Source organism: Marmota monax, unplaced genomic scaffold, assembly GCF_021218885.2.
Source record: "Marmota monax isolate L192 unplaced genomic scaffold, Marmota_monax_Labrador192_F-V1.1 WCK01_AAM20220418_F8-fsc00004, whole genome shotgun sequence".
NCBI classification, from domain to species: Eukaryota; Metazoa; Chordata; class Mammalia; order Rodentia; family Sciuridae; genus Marmota; species Marmota monax.
Genome location: NW_026692881.1, coordinates 11,912,852 through 11,932,029, shown reverse-complemented (window position 1 = coordinate 11,932,029; position 19,178 = coordinate 11,912,852). Strand labels below are relative to the sequence as shown.

Sequence of the window (19,178 nt, the reverse complement as noted above, 5' to 3'; positions counted from 1 at the left end):
TTGTGTGTTTATTTTCTTGCCTGTTTTTAAAATGCCTATTCCTGTGATCTGTTCCAGAGTGGCAGAACTAGGCTGTCATAGAATTTTTGAAAGAAGACAAGAGTAAACAGTTTGTTTCAACCCATATCAGGTGACCAGTGTACACTTAGAGGGAATTAGAACTTACCTAATTCATTGGCTCAGCACTTTATGTCAATAGAACACTTGCTGATTAATAGGGAGCACTATAAAAACTTTACTTTGATTGTAAGCTCATAGCTGTCTCAGTAAAAGGACAAGGCTTCAATGGATCCAGTTGTAGCCTTGGTGCTGTGTCTCTCCTGTTTGCTTCTCCTCTCATTATGGAGACAGAGGTCTGGGAGAGGGAAACTGCCACCAGGACCCATGCCTCTCCCAATTCTTGGGAATATCCTGCAGATAGATACTAAAAACATCAACAAATCCTTAACCAATGTAAGTATGTTGATGCTTCTCCAGTGGCTTGTAAAGGATAAATAAATTAATGCTTAATTTTTAATTAAATATATGCACAAGGCAAATTATTAAAAGAGATTGTTGTGCAGAAAATACTCTCTTTGGGTATTAATGTTTCCATTGTTTTTATATTTTTCACTGATAGAGGCAGTGTAATGAAACAATGCATCAGGGTTAAAAGAAATGCTTACATTTAATATTTGGAAGGCACTATTAATGTCAAAAGTCTGAAGAACCCTTGCCCTTCATTGTTTCATAGTCATTTGCTGTGATTTTCTATTTTCTGCACATTTTAATTTGTTCATGATGCTTTTGAGTGAATTTTTATTCATTTAAGCGTGTCTCTCATTTCCAGGAGTTCTGACTAGCTTCTTTTCAATATCTCTATTTCTTTATTGAAATGGTCTTTCAACCCCTTAGTTTTCTCTCTTAATTCATTCCTTAGGTCTTCCTCTAGTTTACTAAACATTTTAATAATCAGTTTTGTATCATTATTCTCTAGAATTTCACACACTTTCTTATCTGTGGAACCCTTTGGAGGGGGATTGTAAATTTGGGAAGAAGATATTTTGTCTGTTTCATCAAGTTGTCAGAGGTTTTGGACTTGCACTTCAGTGGAGATAGCTTCCCCTTTCTCTTTTATACATATATGCTTTTTAAAAATTAATTTAATTTTAGTTTTTACACAAATAGAGCCCAACTTTTCATTTCTCTGAGTGTACAAAATGGAATGTTACCCGGCCTTAAAGAAGAATAAAATGATGGCATTTATGGGTAAATAGAGTTGGAGAATAGCATGCTAAGTAAAGTAAGCCAATCCCAGAATAACCAAAGGCCAAATGTTTTCTCTGATAAGTGGATGCTGATCCATAATGGTGGGGGCAGGCAAGAGAAGAAGGGAGGAATTTTGGATTGAGCAGATGGGAGGGAGAGGAAGGGAGGGTGTTTGTATGTGGCGGGGAAGATTGTGAAATGAAATGGACATTATCACCTATGGGAACATGTACACCTTTGGGGTGTAGTTACCTCCTTTGTTTTGGGACCTGTCTCTGTTTTTGATATATGAGTAGGTCCAGGGGTGTGACCTGATCTTGCTGTCTGGTTGATCCTCCTGGGGGCCTGGTTGTAGGTTTGACGTTTCGTTTCCTTAATTCTATATGTTGAAGTAATGTTGATGCTGAGGTGGGGCTAGAACACGTGTGGGGTGAGATTCTTTGTTACTCAGCTGAGTTGTATGTGTGGCTTGGGAGCAGGATGTCTACTCTGTGAAGCTGAAGTGACCCACTCACTTTCTGATCCCACTTAGAGGAGGTGGTGAGCCAGGAGCAGCACTATTGTTATCAACAGATGTACAGCCTTGAGACAAATGTCCAGCACCTATTTTGACATTGGTAAAACTAATCACCACCTACAGAGAAATGATGGGATCAAAAATAAAAAGAAAAATGTGAATGAGATCACTATTACACAGCAGAGGTCTACTACTTTGTCCGTTGTGTTAATAATCATAAGAACATGAATGAGGGACAAATGGCATAAAACGTATAATTATATACTTAATGAAATTACATTTTCTCATGTGAAGAGAAAATAGGATAGAGAGGGAGGAGAATGTTTAAAATGTTTTCAAGAGTGAAGGCAGGAGAGGCAGAAGATAGATCACAAATGTAGACTCTAAAGAAAGAGAAATAAAAAATTAACCGTAAGTTGTTTACAAATGAAAGAGGAAGAGGAACAGGAAAATTTGAGTGTTATTGGGAGAAGAGAGCGAAGAAGGGCCATCAAGAGGGCTAAAAACCAAGGTACAGCAAACAAGCAAATGTGAGAGCAAAACAATTCAAAACCATGGATGCATACATCCCTCCTGTGTGAAACCAGTGGTAAATAATAAACAGGGGCAGGTGAAAGCAAACTGATATGAATATATACAAATATTGAACCTATTCTTGCAGTGAGTACACACACATGCACACACAAACACACACAGAAATCTTGCACAATGGAAAGAAGTAAAAAATAATAAAATACAATAAAATGATTGTGGGCTCAGTTGGTCCAGCCGTAGCTCATCAAAGAGCTGAGGAAGGTGTGGCTGTGGAGTCAAGGAGAGACCTCTGGGGAACAGTTTCAGATAACTTGATCCACTTTATTATTGCATAGGCAAGCTTTTGTGCATAGCCTGTTCCTGGGCGAATTTATGTGAGGGTCATAATGATCCAGTAAGCTAGCAGTGCTTACAAGCAGTGACTAATGGGCTAATAGGTCACTGGCAGAAAAGCAGAAGGAAAAGGACATGTTGTGCACCTGAGTGCACCTGAGGGAGGCCAGGTTTCCATGGTGATGGGGCTGAGTGTGGTTAGTGTGCTAATCACAACTTCCGGATTCAGTGTGCTGAACCCTGAGAGTTTCAACTCATGGGCCCAACAAATGATATTTCCAAAAAAAAAAAAAAAAAATTAAAGTTTTTTATTTGTTATTTTAAATATACATGAGAGTAGAGTGTATTTGGACTTGGATCCCATTCTTGAGGTTATACTTTATGTAGAGCTACATGGGTTGTGTATTCGTTTATGAGCGAAGGAAAGTTATGTCTGGTTCATTCTACTCTCCTTTCTATTCCCATCCATCCTCCCTTCCCTTCATTCCCCTTTGTCCAATCCATCGAACTTCTATACTTCCTCTCTCTACCCTTCCTTGTTGTGGGTTAGCATCCACATATCAGAGAGAACATTCGGCCTTTGTGAAATATCACATAGCATGATATTTTTTAGTTCCATCCATTTACTGGCAAATGCCACAATGTCGTTTATCTTTATGACTGAGTAATATTTGAATCATTGTGTATATAAACCACAGTTTGTTTACTCAGTGATCTGTTGAAGGACACCTAGGTTGGTTCCATAGGTTAACTATTGTGAGTTGAGCTGCTCTACGTATTGATATGGCTGTGTCAATGTAGTATGCTGATTTTAAGTGCTTTGGGGATAAACTGAGGAGTGTGATAACTGAGTTAAATGGTGGTTCCATTCCAGGTTTTCTAAAGAAAACTTCTTTCCAGAGTGGATGCACCAATTTGTAGTATCACCAGCAATGTAAGAGTGAACCTTTTCCTCCACATCCTCACCAACATTTATTGTTACTTGTATTCTAATTATTTGCCATTCTGACTGGAGAGAAATGGAATATCAGTATAGTTTTAATCTGCATTTCTCTAATTGCTGGAGCTGTTGAACATTTTTTCATATATTTGTTGAGCATTCGTATTTCTTCTGTGAAGTAGCCAGTCAGTTTTTTGCTCATTTGCTGATTGGGTTATTAAGTTTTTTTGAGTTCTTGAATTTTAAAACATAAAACAAACAATATATTTTAAATGGGGTGAACATGGAGGGGCAAAAAGGGAAAATATTAATGAGAAGTAAAAGGCCTTTTTCCACTGAGGGTCTAAATTGTTGGTAGGGATGGATTTTTATTTTTTATATTTATTTTTTGCTTTGTAACCCAGGGGTCAAGTGTCAGGAGCTACTCTGGAAATACATGCCCTTAAGTCCTGAGTAAGAGATACCAAACAATTATTGCTTCCTGCAATAACTTGGGCTTTATGTCCGTTCAGATAATGAGGCCTGGCCCTAGGAGTAGGTATTACCCGGTGGGTGGGGTTGAGTTACACTTACCTATTCCTTTGTAATCCTACCCCTTACCTTTTTTTGGATAGAATGTTCTAAGAAACAGTGTCCCCCAAGAAAAACCAGCTCCAGAATAGCTCTCTCTCTCTCTCTCTCTCTCTGTCTCTGTCTCTCTCTCTCTCTTCAGCCTCTCGTGACTTTCTCTTGCCCCTCTGTGGGACCCTGAGGCCAGGAGCTGGGTAAGCCATCCTGAAGCTTATAAAAAGGTATTCCGTGTCTGCATGGTATTTTGTGTCACCCCAACTTCACATGAGTGACTTTGGTTCAGTTGCTCTCACTGGACACTGGACAAGGGCATCAGAGTCAAGGTTTGGGCATTGTTAACCCAAACATCTTTGCATTCCTCACTTATCCAACTGCCAGACAATGTGGCTAGGAGCTCATTTGTGGTAGTAGCTCTCAGCGTCCATTCTTCTAGTGTAGTGTAGGATCCACTGAGGAGTGCTGACAAATTGTAAATTCCTGTAGTGGAAGTGGTGCTACTTACCCCAACATGGAATGAACCTGAAGAACTTTATGAGGAGGGAAGTAGCCACACAGAAAGATCTTCATTACATGATTTCACTTACATGTGGAGTCTTAGAAAACAAAGTATGCACCTAAAACTCAGAGTAAGTGTAGAATGGTGGTTATTGGGGGCTGGGATGTGAGAGAAAAGGCGAGATGTTTGTTCAAGGGTACAAATGATACTGCCGGTTATCGGTGACCAGTTCTGCTCCCCCATATGTTGAAGTATAACATTAGAGGCAAGCACATAAAGCAGGGTTTATTTAAAAAGAAGTAACAGACTTCTTCTGGGAGGGAGAAGGGGGCCATAGCTGGTATCCTGGTCTCCCAAGAAGTGAGGGGTGTTTTGCCTTTTTATATGTCCTGGGCTTCCTTTGTTCTCCGGCTCTCTTCCCCTTATCTCTCCTTCTTGTGTATGTGACTAGGCGGGGGCGGGGGGGGGGGGGGGGGGGATGCTCAGTGGGATGGCAAAAGGTGAGAAGTAGATGGACAGGGAAGGACTGGATGGAGCAGCCCAGGACACATTAATTAACAACTCTATGACTCCCCCCTATAGGGAGTGAAAGTTCTTGGGAGAGGTTACCCTAGCAACAGATTGGAGCAGAGGCAGGTTATCTTTGATAGGGTGTTGGAAAGACTCTGAAGCCATTTCAGTCTCTCAGGGGACAGTCTCCAACCTCCTGGACTCACTCAAATTGGTCTCCTTGATCTGACCTGTTTAAACTGACTGCCTGTCTAAATCTGGCTTCACAAACCTTCAGTTACTATGTGAATAAGCACTGGAGACCTAAGGCTTATTCACATAGTGGTGACTATAGTAAATAATAATGCATTTTATACCTGAAGTTTACTAATGTGTTTTCATCACACACATATGAAAATGTTAACACTTAGCTGATACATATATTAATTAACTTGGCTGTGGTGATCAATTTGCAAGGTCTATATAAATCAAAATACCACATTTTACACTCTAAATATACATACCTTTTATTTTTCAATGGTACCCCCAATAAAGCCATTAATAAAAAGAAAACCATGGGTTGAGAAATAGCATAAGGGAAAGAAGGAATGAATTAAGCAATCATGGTCCACTGGATAGCAACAGAATCCTTGTGCATTTTGCACAAAGCTGCAGTCTGTACTCTATGAATTGCTGCTGGGTGAGAGAAATTGCTATGCTGGATGGCCTGATGCTGCCTCCCTGGTACTCACTCTCTTGCTGTGTTAGTGATACCTGTGGCCTCAACCTATGAGTGTTAAGATCATCTGGGGGCACTTTTTAAAATATAGACTTCCAATACATAATTATCATGGGCTTACTCAATCAAAATCTCTATAATACAAGCACTGCTAATGACCCAGAAGAAATCAGCTGCATTTTGGTGCCAAAGTGGATAAGCAATGGGGACTGACGAATTGTTCAAACTTCAGAAATTGAACAAGATTCAAATTTGAGTCTTAAGTTTATTAGTTATGGTGCACTGCAAATGTCTGACTTAATTTCCTTTCATGTAAAATAGGACACATAATTTCCCTAAATGCATTGATGTGAAGATTAATTATAGTGTAGATATCAATTGTCTGAGTCAGGCATGGCAGATCATAGACCATCCATAATGACAGCCATAGTTGACATCATATTTGTGAACAAAATTCAGAAATATTTGAAGATTCTTGTGGCACAATAAAGTATAACAAATATGGCACAATAAAGTATAACAAATATAAGAATAATCTGTAACAGTCTGAATCATCCCAAACATGTAGTTCAAATGCTGATGTTCTTCAGCTAATGTTTGCATTTTCTTTTCTATTTCTAGTTGTCAAAAGTCTATGGCCCTGTGTTCACTGTGTATTTGGGTTTGAGACCCACTGTGGTGTTGCATGGATATGAAGCTGTGAAGGAAGCCCTGATTGATCATGGGGAAGTATTTTCTGGAAGAGGCAGTTTCCCTGTGGGTGATAGAGTTACTAAAGGACTTGGTAAGTGTGCATGTATGTGAGGTGGGTGAGCAATGGTCATGGGGAGGAGAAGAATGAAAAAGAGAAAGCCAGATTGAGCTTGACCATCTCTGTGGCTCACTCATCAACTTTCAGTACGTTGCCTGGGATATCCTCCTAGATTCTGCTCTCCCTCATTTAGGAATCATTTTTAGTACTGGAAGCAGATGGAAAGTGATGAGGCGCTTCTCAGTCATGACTCTGCGGAATTTTGGGATGGGGAAGAAGAGCATTGAGAACCGAGTTCAAGAGGAAGCTCGTTGCCTTATGGAGGAGTTGAGGAAAACCGAGTGTGAGTGATTCATTATATCATTGTCCTTAACAGACTGCTCTTTTCTGTGTCTAGTGACTGCATTTCAGCAACAGCCAGATCTTTAATTATGGGTCCTTTTAGTCCTTATATGGAGGAGGTATGATTCAAAGCAGAGAGCCAAAGTTTGTGTATCTGTGCTGCCCAATCACAGGCATGACTGGGTATGCATGGTGGGTGTAAAAGATAATATAATCCTATGCTGACAAGTTTTATTTCTGTTTTCAAATCATTGCATCATGAAGACACAAGGTGTAGAGTTCCTTTTTCTTCAAGAGTTAAAGAGCAGGGTTTCCCCGTGGCACATTTGTGAGTTTCCCACTCCATGGCCTTCACCATTGTCTACTGGACACCATGGAAATATCCACCTTGGACTCTGCAGAGCTGAAGCAAGTGATGTGTACTTTCACTTAATTGGACTGGGGTTGTCCAGTCACTTTTGTTATCTGTCTTCTCTCAAGGTTTCTTCCCAGGACAGTACCTAGTAACTATACTAATCTATGGTTTTTCATTGATTTGCATATCTCCTGGAAAGTGTCAAATATTCTTATGGGAATCACTTATCTCTACTGACCCAAGATGTTTTTTTTCAGTGTCTTTGATTTTCATCTTGCATCCAGATTGCTCTGTTTTAAAACTTGTCTTCCAAATTAACAAAAAAAAAAAAAAAAAAAAAAAGGGAAAGACTAAGAATCAGACGTTACCAATGAATGACACACACCTAGAAACTCCCTGGCTTCCCTAATTACCCTCTAACTCCATAGATAATGTAAACGTTTGTTATGAGAGCTTAGAACCCTAGAATATTTACAGAGCCTGGTGGAGGAGAAGAGAACTCGAAAGCTTTGCTTTTACCCAATGCTCTATGCTTTCTTTGCATCAGTTTTTCATTTGTTTATTTCTAAATTATCCTATTGTATCTTTTACTGACATTTAATCAGTCCATATTAATGAGGTCCCTATGGTACTCATACACAAGCGTACAGCATGTACAGTTAAAAGCCATCCTCTCCATCTCTGTATCCTCCTCACTGCCAGTGCACACTGTTCCCCATTTGCAGTAATCGCAATTTTACCTTCAGGTTCACATTCATTTTAGCTTCCACACATGAGAGAGACCTTGCAATACTTTAATGTTTCTGACCTCTTCTGTCTCTCTTGCATTAAAATGTCAAGATTTCATTCTTCTTTATGATCGATATAAATACATTGTGTATGTAACAGAGCATCTTTATCCACTATTCTGTGGATAAGCACATGATTTAATATGATATCTTAATTATTATGAATAGTGTCATAGTTATCCTGAACATTGCAGGAATCTATGTTGTATATTGATTTCATTTCTTTCATCTGGGTATCAGAAGCAGGACACCTGAATCATATGGAAGATGTCTTTATTTTTGAGAAAATTGTATCCTGTTTTCCTTAGCATGAGTGTCCTAATGTACATTCCCACCAAGAGGCATAGGGTGTCCTTCTTCTGCATACCTCTCCAAAATTTGTTATTTGTTGTTGTTGGTGGTGGTAATTTGGGTTTCTTATTTTTGTTTTTGTGTTTTGACAACAGCCATTCTAATTGTGGCAAAATAATTCCTTATGGTAGTTTTGATTTACATTTGCCTAATGGTTCATTAAAATGGCATTTAAAAATATATTTATTGCTCAGTTTTATTTCTTCTTTTGAGAAGTGCCTATTAAGATCATTTGCCCATTTTTAACTGTATTACTTAGGATTTGTTGTTTTTTGTTCCTTAGGTATTGTAGATTTTAATCCTTTTTGACACAAGTGGCAAATATTATCTCTCATTCTGTAGACTATCTCTTCACTCTATTGACTGTTGTGTATGAGCTTTTCATTTTGAAGTAATCTACTTGCCTGTTTTTGCTTTTAGGGCCTTATAGAAAAAAACCATAACTTGTATCCATCTTGAGGTGTTTCCCCTATGTTTTCATCTAGTTCATTTAGGGATTCAGTTCTTACAGGAAGGTCTCTGAGCCATTTTGAGTTGAATTTTGTACAGGTGAGAAATGAGGGTCAAGTTGGAATCTTCTTCATGCTCCATTTATTGAAGAGGCTCTTTTTTCTCCACCATAAGTTTTGGAACTTTGTTGAGAATCAGTGGACTGTGGATGCTTGGTTCCCCGCTCCTACATCCCCCATCGCCCCAAGATCTCCATTCTCTCCCATTGTTCTTTTTGTCTGTTTTTATGCCAGTGCCATGCTCTTTTGCTTACTGTGGCTCTGTAGTTTGGCTTGAAATCAGGAATCCTTCTGCCTCCAGCTTTTCCCCTTTGCTCAACATTGTCTTGACCTATTTAGATTTTTCTTTTTGTACTTCTACATGGATTTTAGGTATGTTTTTTTCTAGTTCTGTGAAGAATATCTTTGGTATTATCTCATGGGAATTGAATTAAGCCTGCAAATTGATTTGGATAGCATGACCCTTTTAACAATGTTAATCTTCCAGTTTCTGAGCATGGGAGGCGTCTTCATTTTTTGGTATCATCTTCAATTACTTTCATCAGTGTTTTGTAATTATCATTGTAGATGTCTTTTGCTTCCTTGGTTAATTTTTTTTATCAAGTAAATTAATTAAACATAAAATTTACCTGTTTTTTTGGGGGGGATATTTTTAGTTGTAGATGGACACAATAACTTTATTTAATTTACCTCTTTGTGTTGCTGAGGATCGAACCCAGTGCCTCACATGTGCTAGGCAAGTGCTCTACTACTCAGCCACAACCCCATCCCTAAAACTTACCTGTTTTATCAAGTAAACTGTAACTAAAAATATAGTTGTGAGTTTGGATACTTTTTTTTCTTAACAAATGATATGTACTGATCACCTAATTGTCATTTCATTTTTATAGATTCCTAAAAAAAATGAAAATCTTGTCATATGTTAATTTCTTTACCTATAAAATTGCAGCATTGACTAAAGTGATGTCCAGCATTCAAATTTACTAAAATATATTATGCTGGTGGCTATATGATTCAGAGAAATGTTCCAGAAGTTCACAGGGGGGCAGTATTGCCAAATAGATTAAATTTTGAGGCATTTAAAGATGATGGGCTATATTTCCTAAAGTGGCAAATTTTCTTTTAGTGTTTCTCTCTTACGCTCTTTCTAATGAAGAAATAAACAGATTACATTTATAAATTTAACCTTTGTGTCACCTTGAATTTACTTTAAAATAAAAATTTCTCACCTTTATTGAGAAATTGTTTATGTATGTTTGCCTTTCTTCTTCTTAAAATATGAAGGTTTTCTGCTTATATCCATTTTTCCCACAAATATACAAATTTGTACAGTTACTATCTATTAGTCTTTAACTCTGCAGTTTTTACACATGAATCTTTCAGTGATATAAAATCAATGTCCCTAACTTCTTTTCCTTTTTATATAATTCCGAATTATCTACAGGTTTGATGACAAATATGATTCTGCACTGAAATTGAATAAACAAGTGTTTTTAAGTGATCTTTTAAAATGTTTTCTAAGTGTCACTTTGGGTTAGGATGGCTTAAAAAGGCAGTGGAATTGATTGGAGCATTAGGAAAACCATTATTAAACTGGCTACCAGGTAAAAGTCAATTCGAGTTTAAGGTAAAAGTGAATGATTTTTAGCGTGGTGAATATTTTTCATATCAAAGGAATTCATAGACAGATATTGATTAGCTTTTCTACAATTACCTTTCCCTGTTATTTCAAAGAGAAATACATTTGTATGTATACTTTAATATTAATTTTTAATGTTTCCACTTCTTCAGCCTCACCCTGTGATCCTACTTTTCTCCTGGGCTGTGCTCCCTGCAATGTGATCTGCTCCATTATTTTCAATAATCGCTTTAATTATAAAGATCAGCATTTTCTAAAGTTTATGAGGAAAGTAAATGAAAATGTGCAGATTCTGAGTTCCCCATGGATCCAGGTAAGACAAAATCCCACCTCCTTTTCTTGAGAAATTATATGATCTTTATTCTGACAAGTTAAAATTTCTAGTGCTCCAAGCAGTAAAGTGAGTCTAGATACAACAGTCTGACCCAGAGTATCAGGAAAGTATGTCTGAGTCTTTTAGTTTATACACAGGAAAATAAATGCCCACATGTAGAGATGACAGGCAAGACCACTGGCTCTCTGGCCAGTTCGTTTCCCAGTATCCCCCAAAGCCTAATCTTTATAAAGGACTTTGGTAACTGCATTTGAGCAGGATTAAGGTTATCAGGCCCCAGTGGAGGACTCATCACTCACAAGGGCTGCACTCCAATCACCACTTAGAAATTTCATTACTTTAATTGGCAGAAATACAGTTATCTGATATTTGACAAAGTTTTCAAAAAACATATGTTGGAGGAAAAAAAAATGCCTTTTTAACAAATGGTGTCAGGAAAACTAGAAATCTATATGTGGTGGAATGAAATTGAATCCCTATAGCTCACCTTGCACAAAACTCAACTCAAAGTGGATCAAAGACCTAGGAATTAGACCAGAAAATGCACCTGCTAGAAGAAGATGTTGGCTCACACTTCAACATGTTAGTTCAGGAACTGACTTTATTAACAAGACTCCTAAAGTGCAAATAAGAAAATAAAAATCTTTGCCATCTGCTCTTTAGATAAGGCATTGATATCCAGGATATACAAAGAACTTATAAAAATTAACACCAAAATACCAAATAACCCAATCAATAAATGGCAAAGGAACTAAACAGACACTTCTGAAAGAAAGAAATATGAATGGTCAACAAATATATGGAAAAATGTTTAACATCTCTAGCATTAAGAGAAAGGCAAATTTAAACTACAGTGAGATTTCATCTCATTGCAGGCAGAATGGCAATGATCAAGAATACAAATAACAATAAATGTTGGTGAGGATGTGGGGGAAATGTATATTCACACATCGTTGATGGGACTGGAAATTGGTGCAATTACTCTGGAAAGCAGTATAGAGATTACTCAGAAAACTATGAATGGAACAACCATTTGACCCAATTATCTCACCCCTCCATATATACCTCCAAAGGATTTTAAATCAGCGTATTACAGTGATGCAGCCACTTCAATGTTTATTACAGCACAATTCACAATAGCTAATCTGTGGAGACAACCCAGGTGCCCTTCAACAGATACATGATTAAAGAAAATGTGGTGTATATAAACAGTGGAACATTACTGAGCATAAAGAAGAATGTCATTATGGTACTTTCTGGTAAATGAATGGATCTGGAGAATATCAAACTAAGTGAAATAAGCCCGTCCCACAGAACCAAAGGATAAACGTTTTCTCTGATATACAGAGGCTAATCCAAAATAAGGAGAGGAAGATAAAAAAGAATAGAAGAAAGATCAGTGGAATAGACAAAAGAGAATGAAAGGAAGGGAGGATGGAAGGGATAGTGAAAGATGATGAGATGAATCTGTCCTAACATTCCTATAAATGCAATATAAATATACCACGCTGAATCTCACCATCATGTACACATACAAGACACTAATCTAAAAGAAACTATATGTAAACAGTAGAAAGATCAGAATAGTAGAGGAAAGGGAACAGTGGGGGAGGAAGTGAGGAGTAGAAGTGCTGCAGATGGAATAGAATAAATTTTATTCCACGATTTTATAAGTTTGTCAAAATGAATACTAACGTCATGTTTAACTAAAAAGAACTGATAAAAAAATCAATTGCAGACACACACACACACACACATACAATATCTTCATTTAAGGATATTAATGAGGGCGAATAGGAGCATAAATGCTGTAAGGAAACTGAACTGGGTAGAGATTTTTTGATTCTTTTTTTGTCAGCTTTTTCACACCAGTGACCAAAAGCCCTGAAAAGAACAATTTAGAGATGGAAGTTTCTTTGGAGCTCACGATTTTAGACGTCTCAGTCCATAGATGACTGGTTCCATTCTTTGGGGCTTGAGGTGAGCAGAACATAATGGCAGAAGGGTGTGGACGAGAAAAGCAGCTCAGGACATTGGACAAAATACATACACCAAAGACCCTCCCGCAGTGACCCAGCTCCTCCATCCACAACCTGCCTAGAGTTACCACCAAGTTGATCCCTATCAGTGAACGAATACACTGATTACATTAAGGCTCTTATAAATATTTTCACTTCTAAACCCTGTTGAATTTTCTCATGTATGAGCTCTTGGGGGACACCTCTCCTAAACCACAACAGTGCTTCATATGGCATCCCCCTGACAAGGTAGTAGTGTTAGGTGAACTAAATAATTGCATTTCAGGGTGTACGACCCTGTACAAACAGATTTACCTCTGCCTAGCTGAGAGGTTCTGCATTCTTTATAAAAGTCAATTGTGAGATCTTTAGAAACCTCCTAACTACTCTTATGCACAGTTCCTTCATCTATAGAATGCCCAAATGCATTTCATTGTATTTTCAATATCTTTCCTATTTTATAGTAAGTACTCTATATATGAGGCTGCTTCACATAAGGAAAAGCTGAGAACAATAATTATAAACCATGGAAAATAATATGGTCTAATTCAGTCCCCACCACTTCCCCTTTTCCTCCTCCTGTTCTCTTCCCTCTACCCTACTGAGCACAATTCATAATTACCCTGCATTTTATTCTTTCTCCGGTTACCCCAACTCCCTTAAGCTCTGTTCTCATCTACAACACATCAATCGTGGTAATTCATGCCAATCTCTATGGCCAGATTGTAGGAAAAAATTGGTTTAAAATGGGGGAGAATATGTAAACTTATTTTTTAAAAATTTATTCTGATTTGTTATACATGATGGCAGAATGCAATTTATTTCATATTACACATATAGAGCACAATTTTTCAAGAAACTGATTGTACACAGAATATTTTCAGACCATTTGTGTCTTATACATGTACTTAGGGTAATTATGTCTAACTCATTTCTACCCCCTTGCCTCCTCCCTTTCTCTCCCTCCTCTTTGCCCTATCTAAAGTTCCTCCATTCCTCCCATGCTACCTGCTCCATCGCCATTATGAGTCAGCATTCTCATATCAAAGAAAACATTTGGCCTTTAGTTTTTTGGGATTGGCTTGCTTTAATAGCATTATATTCTCCAACTTCATCCATTTACCTGCAAATGCCATGATTTTATTCTCTTTTAATGCTGAGTAATGTTCCACTGTGTGTTTATACCAAAGTTTCCCTATTCATTCATCTACTGAAGGGCATCTAGGTTGGTTCCATAATTTAGCTACTGTGAATTGTGTTGCTACAAACATTCATATGGCTTTGTTCCTATAGTATGCTGTTTTTAAGTCCTTTAGGTGTAAACCAAGGAGAGGGATAGCTGGGTCAAATGGTGGTTCCATTCCTAGTTTTCCAAGGAATCTCCATACTGCTCTCCATATTGGCTGCACCAATTTGCAGTCCCATCAGCAATATATGAGTGTGCCTTTTTCTCCACATCCTTGCCAACACTTATTTGTATTCTTGATAGCTGCCATTCTGACTGGAGTGAGATGAAATCTTAGAGTAGTTTTGATGTGCATTTCTCTAATTGCTAGAGATATTGAACATGTTTTCATGTGTTTGTTAATTGACTGTATATCCTCTTTCAAGAAGTGTATGTTCAGTTTCTTGGCCCATTTATTGATTGGGTTATTTTTTTAATGGTGTTAAGGATTTTGAGTGCTTTATATATCCTAGAGATTAGTGCTCTATTTGATGTGCTTGTGATAAAGATTTGTTCCCATTCTATAGGCTCTCTATTCACCTCACTGATTGTTTCTTTTGCTGAGAAGAAGCTTTTTAGTTTGAATCAATTCCCATTTATTGATTCTTGGTTTTTATTCTTGTGCTACAGGAGTTTTATTAAGAAAGTTGGGGCCTAAACCAATATGATGGAGATTTGAGCCTACTTTTTCTTCCTTTAGGTGCAAGGTCTCTGGTTTAATTTTTAGGTTCTTGATTCACTTAGAGTTTTGTGCATGGTTAGAGAGGTTTAATTTCATTTTGTTACATGTGGATTTTCAGCGACATTTGTTGAAGAGGCTATCTTTTCTTCATTGTATGTTTTCGATGCCTTTGTCTAATATAAGATAACTGAAGTTATGTGGGTTAGACTCTGTTTTTTCTATTCTGTACCATTGGTCTACAGGTCTATTTTGGTGCCATTACCATGCTATTTTAGTTACTATTAGGAATAGTAATGCCACCAGCTTCATTCTTCTTGCTAAGGATTGCTTTGGCTATTCTGGGTCTCTTATTTTTTCAGATGAATTTCATGATTGCTTTCTCTATTTTTATAAGTTATGCCATTGGGATTTTGATTGGGATTGCATTGAATCTGTATAGTGCTTTTGGTAGTATAGTCATTTTGACAATATTAATTCTGCCTATCAAAGAACAAGGTATATCTTTCCATCTTCTAAGGTCTTCTTTAATCTTTTTTCTTTAGTGTTTTGTAGTTTTCATTGTTTGGGGCATATATATTTATAACTGTTATGTCCTGTTGATGTATGGTTCCCTTAAGCAGTATGAAACGTTCATTTTTATCCCTTTTGATTAACCTTGGCTTGAAGTCTGCTTTATTTTATATGAAGATGAAAACCCCTGCTTGCCTACATAGGCCATGTGAATGGTATATTTTATCCCAACCTTTTACCTTCAGTCTGTGGGTGTTTTTTCCTATGAGATGAGTCTCTTGAAGGCAGCATGTTGTTTTTTTTTTGTATCCAATCTACCAGCCTATGTCTCTTGATTGGTGAGTTTAAGCCATTTAGGGTTATTGTTGAGATATTATTTGTATTTTTGGTCATTTTTGTTTATTTTTGGTATTTAGCTTTACTTGGTTTCTCATTTGGTTGGCTTTTCTTTTATTGTAGTCCTTCCCTTTGCGGATTTTCATTGTTGTTTTTCATATTCTTCTCATTGAATATTTTGCCAAGAATGCTCTCTAGTGCAGGCTTTCTTGCTGTAAATTCTTTTAGCTTTTATTTATCATGGAAGGTTTTTATTTCATCTTCAAATTTGAAGCTTAATTTTGCTGCATATAAGATTCTTGGTTGGCTTCCATTATCTTTTAGAGCTTGGTATATATTTTTCCAGGATCTTCTAGCTTTTAGAGTCTGGGTTGAAAAATCTGCAGAGATTCGAATGGATCTTCTCTTACAGGTAATCTGATTTTTGCTCTTGTGGCCTTTAAAATTTTATCCTTATTCTGTATGCTAGGCATTTTCATTATAATGTGTCTTGGTGTAGATATGTTGTAATTTTGTACATTTGGTGTCCTATAGGCCTCTTGTATTTGATTTTCCAATTCATTCTTCATGCTTGGGAAATTTTCTGATATTAATTCATTGAAGAGATTGTGCATTCCTTTGGTTTGAATCTCTGAACCTTCCTTTATCCCAATAAATCTTAAATTTGGTCTTGTGTTAGTATCCCATAATTCTCGGATATTCTGTTGATGTTTTCTTACCATCTTCACTGTGAGGCCAACTTTATTTTCAAGATTGTATATTTTGTCTTCATTATCTGAGGTCTTGTCTTCCAAGTGGTCTAGTCTGTTGGTGATGCTATCAATTGAAGTTTTTAATTGGATTATTGTTCCTTTCATTTCGAGGATTTCTGTGGTTTTTTTTTTTTTCAGTATCTCTATCTCTTTCTTGAAGTAATCTCTTTCAACCTGTATTTGCTCTTTTATCTCTTTTTTGGTGTGATTGATGGGCATCTGAATTTGTGCTCTTATCTCTTTGTTGGAGTGATTGATTTTTGCCTGTATCTGCTCACTTAGGTTGTATTTAATTCCCAAATCATTTTAATTATGTGTATTATGAACTCCTTTTCTGACATTTCACTTACTTGACTATATATGGATTCTGTTGTTGTAGTTTCTTGGTTTGTTTGGGGCACTTTTCTCCCTTGTTTTTTCATGATGTCTATGTGTCTTTCTCTCTTGCAGTGTAGATCTGAGGTATTACAACTTCTGCCTTACTGTGTTATAGTGTGCCTACAGATTACTAGTGCTTCACTTTTAAGGGAGAGATCAATATTATAGCACTCAATGTACCCAATGTGCAGCCATATATCAGTTAGCTCCTATTTTTACATTTACAGTTTTGTCACTATAAATAGAAATGATGAGTTTGGTTATCTTCAACCGTATATTCAATAGGTTTGCATAATGGTTTACAGTTTCTGATGGTGGAAGGGGTACTGGAGGATTGGCTGAGATGTTTATGAGGTAGGATGTGAGAATATGGATGTATTGGATTATATGACTAGTGAGAGGATAAATAGGAAGTTGGCTGTTAGTAGGAGAAACAAGAGATAGGCAACCCTATGCAAGACTCCCTGTTACCTTAGCAACAGAATAACTGCTAGCACCCCTAGTAGAGAAACCTCTGGTGCAGCCAGGCCACAGGGATGTTGGTGATGTCTTACCAAGTCCTTATTGTTGTCTCTTGATAGAAGTGGTGATATCCCAGCTTTGGGGTGGTGGCAGCCTCAAGCCTGTATGTTTCCTGATGTTGGGCTGTGGGGCCACACTTTGGTGAATAAGGAACCCCAGCACGGGGTGACTCTTGTGTGTGTGTGTGTGTGTGTGGGGGGGGTGGCTCTGTCCCTGAACTCCATGCTGCAGGTGTGGGATGAATGAGTGGGCTCTGCCCCGGAATTCCAGGCTGTAGTGGAACCCTTATCTTATCTCTAAAGATGATGTTTGAGTATAGAAAAGGGTTATCATTTCTAATCCTCTGGTCATAGTTCTCTCCATCAAATTTTTCTATAAGCTTGGGAATTATTATATACGTACAGTAAAACCTTCTCTTTTAAGGTGGACATCATTTGTTTTTAAAGCTATAGTTTCAATGATGGACTAGGCATAATATTTATGTGTCTTTATTACTTGCTTTTAGTTAATACCTATTTTTATTTTGCAGGTCTGCAACAATTTTCCTGTTCTCATTAATATTTTCTCAGGAAGTCATAAAAAAGTTTTTAAGAATGTTAATGATTTGAAACAGTATTTTTTGGAGAAAATAAAAGAACATCAAGAATCCCTGGATATGAACAATCCTCGGGACTTCATCGACTGCTTCCTGATTAAAATGGAAGAGGTAGAACATGAATGACAACTCAGTTATCTAATTGCATCAGCATTTTGCCATTCACTGATTAATTCTATAATTACTAGTGATAGTTAAGTGGTGAGGCAAGACATTCTTGACAGGCCTTTGAAGCACATTATTCCTTTATGGTTTTGCATGAATTATCATAGAAATTGAATTGTTAAACAGCTGGAATACGTGGATCCTGTTCTATAGATACTAACAATCTACCCGAGGAAAGACAAAATTCACATCTCAGATGAAAAGGGAATGGTTATAAATAAGCTGCAAAATATAAAATTGGAGCCACAAAATGTAAATTGAAATTATTGCTTGTACTCAGTATACAGGAGAATGGGTAATTATCTAGTGGCCTGCATGTGTAATGGTTCCTCAGTGATCAAGACCAAGTGACCAAAACATCAAACACTGATTTTATAGGACAGGATTCCTGTTGCCCATTCTAAGACCAGGGAAGTGCAACAGGAATGTAGATCACTGTCCTCACAGCTGTCTGCAGTAGGTCCTGATTTATGGGGAATAGTAGCTGGTACGTAAGACACTGAGATTTATGAAAACTTTTCTTTATCAAATATTTTTCCTGGATACAATTTTTTCAACTAGATTCCAGAGTTCCCAAACAGTTGCTTCAGAGAGTTTATATTAGGTTAATAGGGTTTTCTCTGAAAGGGCTTATACCTGGAACTTCCTACTCCACTATCTTTTTGAGTCATTACTCCTGTACTGTCATCTTTTTTTTTTAGAAAAAGGTTTTTATTAATACATTAAAATTATTCATAATAGTGGGATATATTGTGATATAATTCTATATGCACACAGAACAAATTTGTCAGTTTTTTCCCCCAAATTCCCATTTCCTTCCTTTTCTCCCTTCCCTATTCCCCTTCTCTATTGTTCTTGTTGTTTTTCCATTTTGATGAGGTCCCTTTACTTTATTTTTTCTCTAGATGCCACATATGAGAGAAAACATGTGACCCTTGAATTTCTTTTTGTGTGTGTGTGTGTGTGTGTGTGTGGCACTGGACGTTGTGCATGTGAGACAAGCACTCTACCAGCTGAGATATATCCCCAACCCATGACCCTTCACTTTCTGAGTCTGGTT

At 37.2% G+C, this 19,178-nt stretch overlaps 1 protein-coding gene across 1 annotated transcript in view; it reads left to right on the top strand.

Moving 5' to 3' along the window:
* Window positions 1–242: 242 nt before the first annotated feature.
* LOC124096544 (cytochrome P450 2C18) overlaps window positions 243–19,178 on the top strand; it is a 38,000-nt gene continuing 19,064 nt past the window's right edge. Inside the window, exons 1-5 of the mRNA XM_046450490.2 lie at window positions 243–453; window positions 6,488–6,650; window positions 6,811–6,960; window positions 10,754–10,914; window positions 17,888–18,064. Coding sequence (XP_046306446.1) covers window positions 286–453; window positions 6,488–6,650; window positions 6,811–6,960; window positions 10,754–10,914; window positions 17,888–18,064 — 819 coding nt within the window. The 5' untranslated portion in view covers window positions 243–285. The remainder of the gene's footprint in view (window positions 454–6,487; window positions 6,651–6,810; window positions 6,961–10,753; window positions 10,915–17,887; window positions 18,065–19,178) is intronic.